General features: G+C 41.0%; 1 protein-coding gene across 6 annotated transcripts in view; it reads right to left on the bottom strand.

Moving 5' to 3' along the window:
* Positions 1-2,802: 2,802 nt before the first annotated feature.
* UHRF1 (ubiquitin like with PHD and ring finger domains 1) overlaps positions 2,803-10,424 on the bottom strand; it is a 44,300-nt gene continuing 36,678 nt past the window's right edge. For 5 of the 6 annotated variants that reach the window (XM_074978648.1, XM_074978646.1, XM_074978651.1 and 2 more), the window contains 7 exons: positions 9,630-9,792; positions 9,380-9,517; positions 7,117-7,216; positions 6,840-6,997; positions 6,260-6,358; positions 4,088-4,171; positions 2,803-3,712 (listed from right to left, as the gene is read on the bottom strand). In XM_074978648.1, the coding sequence (XP_074834749.1) occupies positions 3,623-3,712; positions 4,088-4,171; positions 6,260-6,358; positions 6,840-6,997; positions 7,117-7,216; positions 9,380-9,517; positions 9,630-9,792 (832 nt within the window). In that variant the 3' untranslated portion in view covers positions 2,803-3,622. Of the gene's footprint in view, positions 4,172-6,259; positions 6,359-6,839; positions 6,998-7,116; positions 7,217-9,379; positions 9,518-9,629; positions 9,793-10,424 lie in introns of all 6 variants that reach the window. The other variant, XM_074978649.1, reaches the window with a different exon arrangement.

Here is a 10,424-nt window from a genome sequence, read left to right as displayed (position 1 = left end):
ACCTGCCGCCCGCCCCTTTCCCTCCCTCATTGGTCCAAACTGCCCCCACCTCCGCGCTCACTGGTGGGCACGCCCGTGACGGACGTCGGCCTCCACCATTGCCTGGCCTCGCGGGCGAACAACAAGCCAACAGCACTTCCTCAGTCGTAGAGGCGGCGCGGACACGGCCCGCCCTCAGATAGACGCGAATCAGGCAGGGCCATGGCTGGCCTTCACGCCACTCAGCGTCCTTCCACCTACCCGATAGGGCAAAGAAACAAACCCGCCCCTGCAAGGTTGTTATTGGGTAAGAAAAGGTGAAGAACGTAGAGAGGGGCTGCTGGAGATGTCAGTCACCCCACCCCCTACCCTGCTGTCAGGCTCAGTTGCAGGGAAGCGCGTACGTGAGGAGCGGCACAGCTGCAGGGGTGGGGGGGGAGGGAGGTTGCAGGGCTCCGTGCACCAATAGGGCTGGGGCCCAGGGAGAGGAGGGGCTGATACGCGGCTACGCCTCTTTCTCCTCCTCGCCCCCAGCCCCACCCTTCGTGCAGCCCTGAAAGTGTAGGGCTATAGGGGCCAGCCCCTAGACATTAACATAGAGGGCAAAAGGATAAAGCTTAGAGGTGCTGCACCCTCTACCTGCATGTGCACGCAGATCTGTGACAGTCCGAGGCACAGTGCCCTTCTAAAGCCACCTACCCTTCACCCGTGCCTGATTCTCTTGCCTTGCTACCTACAATGAAAAATGCTGCTGAGGACTACGTGCAGTCATTACAAATACTTCCATCTTGCAGCTGTGCTTTGCCTTCACCTTAGCACTACAGGAAAAGTAACTCAAGATAAAAACCTGCATACTGTGACTTCTCAAGTTTTTCCAGCTCTTATTTGTATTTCAATGCCCAGTAGCACCTAACTCTTCTTTCGGGGCAGGGCTGAACTCACTCCTGAGAAAACAGTTCTCTCTTCCACACTATCTTTTGCATCCACAGGCTGGCTACAACAATAATTGTTTGGATTACCTCTATTAAATTACCCATATTCTTGCTGTTGGGGCATCAGCATATGCTTCTCCATATGCATCCCACTAATTGAATTTTTTGGGTTCCATTATAAATGATGCTTAAAAGTTCTGTTTTGTGAAAACCCAGATTTTTCTACTGTACAACAGCTACAAATGCCCCACAGCAGTCTCACTTCACCCCATGCCCTTCTACTGCTAAGCCAGGCAACAGCATAATGGTTTTTAAACACTTTGCTTATCTGCACAACACTTACTTTGGCACCACTCTTGTCTCAGGCAGCTCAAAAAGCCAGCACCCTTCACCCCACCATGCTGGTAAAAGCATTTCCCCCGTGGCCTTGCAGATATTATGCAATACATAGCATGCAACAACAGGAATATCTTTCTTGCTGATACTAAGCTTTGTGATGAGACACATGCACCTGCTCTTCAATTTTCCAAATGCCCCACACCCATCTTGAATCTGCTCAGGCAAAACTTAAAATCTTTCTGCCCAGGTACAACGTCATAAGCTAGAAAGCCAATGGGTGGTTGGATTCCAGAGAATCACAGTTGGTGCTGTAATAACAGCATCAGCTGGCTGGTCTCGGGGGAAAAAATATCTGCTTTCATCTCGTCAAAGACAGACCACTATTCCTACAGAAAATAGCATAGTGGACCTTCTCTGACCAGACAACTTTCACATCTATAAGTTAGCCATGGTGAAGTACTTCTGCAGTTTCAGTATGGAGAAGCATTTTTTTTTTTTTGGGGGGGGGGGGGGAAGAGGGAGAGGCATGGAGACAACTGGGATAACTATTCCCTCTCTCACTTTAACACTTCTTTCACAGACTCAATTTATTTCCTACATATTGTGTTCATCATGACAAACCTGTGCATAAAAGACAGTCACTTTGCATGCCCTGAGTGAAGTGAGACCCCACACCCCTTGCACATTTTTCCAGCACAAAAAATGATTATCTATAGACCAGTAGCAATTGCCATTCACTTCTCTACTGGCACAGCAGTTCTTACTGCAGTGCCCAGCACTCCAGAACATGCATCCAAAAGCTCTGGAACCAGTGCTGACTTTGAAGTTCAGTGGGCGGGCAGGAGCCGTTTGGCCTTGGCCTCAAGCTCCAAAAGGGCCTCAAAAATTTAGACCCTTTTTAATGTTTTGGTATTTTACAAGTTTTGCTATGTGATAAATTTTGCAACTTTTTATGCACATCCCTCAATAATTAATGCATTTACACAGAAAAGGCATTGTGTTAAATTTAAAAAAAAAAAGTTTAAAATTATGTATTTTGGGTGCCTTTTTCCAATTAATGGCATCTAAAAGACTGAAGCACTCTTCTGCACATAAGCCCCAAACTGCTGTTTTGTTTTTTTTTTGAACATATATCTAAATCTGCAGGAATATTTTGCATCTTTGTGTAAATAATCAACTTGCGCACACTAAACATAGGGATTGTACCAAGACTGTTTTGTTTTTCCAAGTGTTATGTAATCTTTTCCTATAGCTTTGTTACCCGGCCAAAAATTGTGACAGAACTCAAAATCTTAATAAGGAATCACCAATATAATCCTTCAGAACCAGAGGTATTTGAAAATCCATTTCCTTGTTTATTTTAAACAGAAGTGTTATAGTAAAAAGTTTTCTAAGTTCAGATTAAGTCTTACCATATTCTTGCATTTATACTATAGATCTAGGCTTGGATTTTCAAATGAGATTAAAAAAATATAGATTTTAATTAATTTCTGTATGTAAACCTTTTCACAATCTCAAAAACGTAAAGAAAAAGGAAAGGCAAGCATTTTAATCTGAGAAGATATTTATTTTGAGAACTTCAACTTGCACATTGTACAAAAATTGACAAATTCAGCAAAAACCTATAAAAATTTCCCTAACATATTAACATTATAATTTTAAAGGGTAAATGTTAAAAAACCACGCATATTTGTTCCAGTCTGTGTGCAGTAAAGTGTAATTAAAAAATCCCTGGTACACTGAGGTATCAAACTGCTAACTTTGGTACTGTTAGGAAAAGACATTCCATTCACAACATAAGATCAGGAAACCTTTTATGTACAAACATCAGATGTTTAATTAAAAAATTCAATATTTTATCCTTAATTTTCAGATAGAAATGCAGTGAAACCAAATAAATGCATGTTATGATAATATACCTAGCATCAGGAAAAAAAAAAAAAAAAATCTTAAAATTGCAGCTCCACGCTACCAACATACAGCTACAGTGTTACGTTTTACCAAAAAGAAACCTGGCTGGCAATTTAAACATTTCAGTGCTTTTTTTAAAAAAAAAAAAAAATGGCAATTCAGACCCCTGTGTCTTTCCCAAAAAGGACCAAAGGCACTTAAAAATGGCTTTAGTATGTTCTACTATGGAATTCCGGCTAGAAGACAGCACCTGGCTGAACAAACAGTTCCCTAAGTAAGAGACAAGTCCAACTGAGGTAGTAGTTCTTATTGCCCCAACTACTTGGCTAATGCATAAAGGCTTTTTGTATATAAACTGGTGAGGAATGGCTTTTAATAAAATTTGATGCAAGCACAAGAGCAGAAAAGGTTATCAAAAATAATCTGAGTCACAGGTCATCAGACAGGAACCATCTTGTACATCAAAATGCTGCCATGGAGATGCTCAGTTTTTCTTTTATGGCCAAATCCATCGACTTAATAAAGATTGTTCTAAGCAAAAAAGCCATTTTCTGAATAAAAAAAATAAAGGGAACATTGAGAACTTTGTCACAATCTTTAGCAGCCTTACCAGAAGCAGTTTGTAATTCCATTAAAAAAAAACGTGCTGATGAACAGGCAGGTTTCAAGGGGGGGAAAAAAATATATGAATGCAAAGTCCAATGTTTAAACAAAAAACCCACGAACATACAAAAGAAGATTTTGCAAAGTTTATAACAAGGAAGACTTAAAACTTTATGGAAAAGGGAGACTATTTCTTTAAATTAAGCCCACTGAAAACCCATTGGCAGGTTTAAACAAAGGAATACAAGTGCTTTACAAAATCACCGTCCATTGCCATAACCGGGAAAGAGCTGAGTTAGGAGGGCCTGCAGCGTTTCATTCACCTGCATAGTATAGTTTTTGCCAAGATCATAGCGACACGCTGGACAACTATACACATCTGCTTTGAAGGATCGATCCAAACAATCCTGAGGGAGGAAAGAAACAAAAAAAGACAGATTAAATTGCAGGCCTTAACTGATTTTACACATATCTTCCCGACTTCCCCCCTCTCCAAAAAATGTTCATTCTTTCTCCTCAGCCTCCAAGTCCATTCTCTTGGCAAAAATTCACATAAGAACGGCCATACTGGGTCAGACCAAAGGTCCATCCAGCCCAGTATCCTGTCTGACAACAGTGGCCAGTGCCAGGTGCCCCAGAGGAGGTGAACTGAAGACAATGATCAAGCGATTTGTCTCCTGCCATCTATCTCCAGCCTTTGACAAAAGGCTAGGGGCACCATACTTTACCCTTGGCTAATAGCCATTTATGGACCTAACCTCCAATAATTTATCAAGCTCTTTTTTAAACTCTGTTAGAGTGCTGGCCTTCACAGCCTCCTCTGGCAAGGAGTTCCACAGGTTGACTGTGCGCTGTATGAAGAAAAAATTTCTTTTTAGTTTTGAACCTACTACCCATTAATTTCATTTGGTGTTCTCTAGTTCTTATATTATGGGAACAAGTAAATAACTTTTCAATATTCACTTTCTCCACACCATTCATGATTTTATATACCTCTATCATATGGCCCCTCAACCTCCTCTTTTCTAGACTGAAAAGTCCCAGTCTCTCTAGCCTCTCCTCATATGGGACCCTTTCCAAACCCTTAATCATTTAGTTGCCCTTTTCTGAACTTTTTCTAATGCCAGTATATCTTTTTTGAGGTGAGGGGACCACATCTGCACGCAGTACTCAAGATGTGGGCGTATCATAGTTTTATATAGGGGAAGTATGATATTCTTCGTCTTATTCTCTATCCTTTTTTTAATAATTCCTAACATCCTATTTGCTTTACTGACTGCCGCTGCACACTGCGTGGATGTTTTCAGAGAACTATCCACTATAATTCCAAGATCCCTCTCCTGATCTGTTGTATCTAAATTTGCCCCCATCACATTGTATGTATAATTGGGGTTATTCTTCCCAATGTGCATTACCTTACACTTACCCACATTAAATTTCATTTGCCATTTTGCTGCCCAATCACTCAGTTTGCTGAGATCTTTTTGAAGTTCTTCACAATCTACTTTGGTTTTTACTATCCTGAACAGCTTGGTATCATCTGCAAACTTTGCCACCTCACTGCTTACCCCTTTCTCTAGATCACTGATGAACAAGTTGAACAGGATTGGTCCCAGAACTGACCGTTGGGGAACGCCACTAGTTACGCCCCTCCAGTGTGAAAATTTACCATTTATTCCAACCGTTTGTTTCCTGTCTTTTAACCAGTTTCTAATCCATGAAAGGATCTTTCCTCCTATCCCATGACCACCTAATTTACATAAGAGCCTTTGGTGAGGGACCTTGTCAAAGACTTTCTGGAAATCTAAGTATATTATGTCCACTGGATCCCCCCTGTCTGCATGTTTGTTAACCCCTTCAAAGAACTCTAATATTAATTGGATGAAGACAACTCAGGAGTGGCCATACAATAGAAGCATCTGCATGATTTCTTCTGTAAAGTAAGTTGCTCAAGCACAAGGTTGAAATACACAATATGACTTGTTTAAATGTATGATTAAGACTACTGAAGAGCAAGAACTCCACAGTTGCTAAGTGCCATGGTCTCTGCAGGAAATAATTCACAGGAATCCTCATACTCATGTTTACAAGTCTGTCAATAGTTTAAGTGGGGGCAGAAGGTGGGTGCAATATCTTATTTCCTCATCTCCACCCCATCCCTCTAGTATCCTGGTACCAACAGTACTGTGAATAATAATTAAGTGGGCTGGCAGGCTTACTTGCCCAACAATGATTTATCTATTGCTCTCTCAATCAGATCCTGGCAGTGGATAATCCATTATAAGCATTTCTATGTCACAAAATATTCAAGTTACCATTATTTGTGACCTTAAGCAGGACAGAAAGATACCTTGATTTGCCTACAAGAAAAACTATTGCATAATCGTCAGGCCAGAATACAGTTCTTAAATGCTATAGAAGGTTTTTTTTTAAATTTTGGATAGGAAAGTTCACAGCTTTCTTAATGAGCAAAATCACATATCCTGGCTACTTACCTTGCACACGTTATGCTGGCACACTGTTGTGACAGGCCGAAATACCACCTCCTGACAGCAAATACACAGGAAGGTTTCTTCCACTTTATTCAGAAATTTCTGCAAGAGAAAGTACAGTTGTCATTCCATTGCTATTGCTCTCTTGATTGAAGACACCATTCATAAAATGGCAAAATGTAAGAGACAGATTGAAAATTAAATCAGGATATTCTGTAGAATTCAGAGAAGGGAACCTAAAATTACAACAGGTTATTCCAGTCAGACTATTTAGTATTGAATTTGAGCTGTGCTATAGATTTCCAGGTACCTGAACAGCCACTGACACAATGGAAAATAATTAGTTTTTCTTGTCCAAAGAGTTAAGTACTAGACAGAAACAGGATTCAATGCACAGCAGTCCTGGCTTCAGTATTCTGACTGAAGACAGCATCCATTCAGCCTTCCTGATATAAAGGAATGTTTTCTATGAAATTCAGTGAGGGCATTCCCCTGTAAGGAGTGAGGCCAAAAGGCTCATGTCTGAAAAACAACAGGTAGTTATTGTGACTTCAGGTTCTGGGATGAGGAATATATGACTTACTGGCCCATCCTTGAGAGCTTCTAGTACTTCGTTCCATAGTTTTTCATTAGATTCATCCTCTTTAATAAGGGCCTTTTGCTGAGATGTCAGCTTGTATGGCTCAACTTTAGTCTTCTTTGGAGTCCCTCGAGGAGAGGTGGGGAGCTTTATCTCATTACCTTAAAAAAAAAAAAAAAAAAAAAAAAAAAGTGACCTGTTTTAGAGACAGTATTCAGCTTGTTAATGCACTAAGAGCTATAGAAAGAGATTGCCACCTTCACTTGCCTATTATACCAACCTGCTGATTTCCTTTTTCTCTTTCCCTTCCCTGGTGTTTCACACTCTTCATCACCTCTCTTATCTTTGTTTGCAACAGCTTCCAAATACCCCTCAGGGTACTATGGGGAGGGAAAAAGATTCTAAAATATCAGATGTAAACATACACACTCATTGGTAGGACTCTCAGATTAAGTTAAATCAAAATGATTTAAAGCCAGTTTAGAGATATGTTCAAGTTTTCAGTCTCCTGCTCCTCCTCCTTTGGAAAACAAGACAGGAACAGGCAACAGAAAATGAGAAATCAAGCTTTCTGGTGTTCTATAATTTTGAAAAGTAACTTTAAAAGTTGTGTAGACAGTGCACTACCATGCTACAAGAAAAGGGGTGGAATACATGCTAACTAATTTACCTACCTATCTTATACTGGGCACCCCTGCACCAGAAGGATCCATAAATAAAACTGACAAGGTTAGATTTCTGGGAGTCTCTGAATAAAGAATTTTATACCTAATCATGCAAATGTTAGGGAAAAAAGCCTATGTAAAACAAATGAAGCAAGAGAGTATAATTGTACAATTTATATCACTAAAGAACTCTAAGTTTAGTAATGATACTTATTAGTTGATTACATTAAACACATTACAAGGATTTCGGGTAGCAACTTCTACTAGAAAATCCAAGACAAATGTAACCTGGGATTCAAAATACATTCATTACATAGCAGCTTCCTGGCTCCAAGAGTTCAGTTTTCCTACTGATATATACATTGCTGACAAGGGACACTGGGAATCTCAGCTAGCAAAAAAATAGTTCAACTCCATAACATGATAAATTTGTACTGTCAGTTTCAATTGTTATTAAAGTTCAATGGCCCCAAATCAAATTCACTTTATAATAGACCCCAAGTGAGATAAGATTTCCATCCCACACACACTCACATAACCCAAATTTTGTGTAAGTGGGGGTCCGGCTTTTTCCCCGGTGGAACACATGTTCTACAGCAGGGGGAGCAGCAGGAAGGTAAGACCTGGGGTGGGGAGGGCAGTTAGGGAGGGTTCAGCCTGGCAGTGGGTTGGGGCTGTAGGAGGCAGATAGTAGGGGCTAAGCCTGGGGTGGGTTAGGGGTGGACTTGAGCCAGGCCACATGCAGGGGTTTGAACCCAAGCCACCCGTGAGGGTTGGTGAGGCAGAGCCAGGCATGGAGGTAGGAGCTGAGGCAGAGCCAGAGCCAGGCATGGAGGTGGGGGCTAAGTGGTGAGCCAGCGCTGGGGGGTGGGGGGCGCGGCGGGGTGTGTGTGTGTTGAACTGGGTTGAGCCAGAGTCACGCGTGAGAGGTGGGGAGGTGAGCAGGAGCTATGCATGGGTGGCAAGCAGAGCTGGAGATGGGAAGCGAGTTAACAACTGAAAAAAAAAAAAAAAAAAATCGCACATTTCCAGGGTTTACTGTAGAAGATTGGGGTGAGCCGCATAAGAGCAGGGTCGCATACTCTGGGTTTGCGTACTCAGACCTTGCTGTATTAATAAAAGGAGCTGTACTAACTGCTCAGACTCAAACTAACCTCTGGAACCTACATCACCATATGTCAGAGATTTCACGGGCCAAATTTTACCATGATTTACAGCTAAATAATTCCACTGTTCTGTTGCAATTAAACGGCAAAGTTTGTCTCTGCTATTGGAAATCAACTTTGTTGTTGATGTGCTAGCCAGAAGGAAATATCAGCTCAAAATGCATTCAGCTGTGCTGGTTCTGCAGCAAGAAGATTAACAATTTAACATAGTAAGTGAACAGACAGACTCTTGGCCCTCAGATCTGACTTCTGATAAAGAAGGTGCCAGTTTCCACTGACCCCAAACCAGTCACACCATGGCCAGTTCTGGGAAAACAGGAAGGGGTGGCATCTTTGTGAGTTATGAACAGAATATCTTCAGATATACATTTACTAGTGCAGTGCAACCAGCAAAAGTTGTTCCACAGAACATCAGTTTGGGATAGAAGAGTTCCAGCAGGACTAGATTTTGCCTGTATTTTGGGGTAAACAATGACTATATTCCATTAACCAACTTTAATTTACAGGTATGCTAACTGTCTGGTAAACAGTTCAGAAATAAAAGGTGCAGCATCCCTCAGCTGAGGCAGTACAATACTAATTAAATTCCTCCCCTCAGACAAAGCAAAGAATCCTAACTCATCTGCCAAAGTAAAAGGCCAATATAGCAATCCTTGCACTCCTCCTAGTTCTTCGAGCAGGAACAGTTTTATACTCAATAAAAACCATGTACCTGCATCGTTAGGCCAAGCTTTTTCATCCTGTCCTTTCCTTCCTTGGTCCAGGGGGCAGGCTCCTCATCATCCCTCCTAAGTAGGTAACGCCACACTAAAAACCCAGATTTCCCTTTCTCAGGCCAGTATTTCACAACCTAAAAAGGTGAACATAAATAAGGTCCTTAGAAGCTACAGAAACATTTTTCTGCCATAGCCAATGTTTATAATCCTCTCCTAGTTCATTCCAAGGTGGGAATGCCAACTCACCTTGTATATTCCATCATATCTGTTTCCATCTAGGGGAGCATATTTGCTGTGTTTGCCTCCCTTTACATTTCTCACCACCCTGACTGGCTTCCCAGCTCTCCAGTCCTTGGCCTCTGCTCCATCTTTATCATTGATGGGGGCACTGCAGTTTAGTGCCAGAGCCCTGAAAGAATAAGCCAATTTAATGTATTTATCAGGGAAGCACTATCCAGAAGCAGACAAGAAAAGCCTAGTACAGTACACTATTATATACACAAGTAAACCCTTTCATATTTGGCATTCTATTATCCAGCATTTTCAGATAACTGGCATTTTAACTATAAGTAAATTTTAGTTACATTTCCATAAGTACAGTATAGTGAAAATAAATACAGCAAATACAGTACAAGTTTACAGTATATAGTAATACTGTTGGTAAATAAAGTACTCTGCATAGCTTTTTGTTTAATATCTAATCTTGTTTTTCTTTATTGTTATGCATTGCTAGGTATACACCTCTATTATCCAGAATATTTTGAGTATCTGGCAACCTCTCTGTCCTGAAGCTGCCAGATATGAAAGGAGTTCACTGTAATAAGCTTGTTAGAAAGGATATGAAGTACAGTAAGGCAGTATTAATGCTCAATACAAAGCTGAGCAGCACATACCAAAGTCAAAAACAGGAAACAAAGCTACAACAACCAACGTTACTAAGAAACCTACTGCTACCATGCAGCCTGACACTACCCGCTTTGCAAATCTATGCTTTTAATACTCTCTTTAGTAAGGAAGGTAGTCAAACAGCATACTTCCAAA

Source organism: Carettochelys insculpta, chromosome 27 (genome assembly GCF_033958435.1).
Source record: "Carettochelys insculpta isolate YL-2023 chromosome 27, ASM3395843v1, whole genome shotgun sequence".
NCBI lineage: Eukaryota > Metazoa > Chordata > Testudines > Carettochelyidae > Carettochelys > Carettochelys insculpta.
Note: the sequence above shows the minus strand (reverse complement) of the source record. Positions and strands in the feature narration are given on the sequence as shown.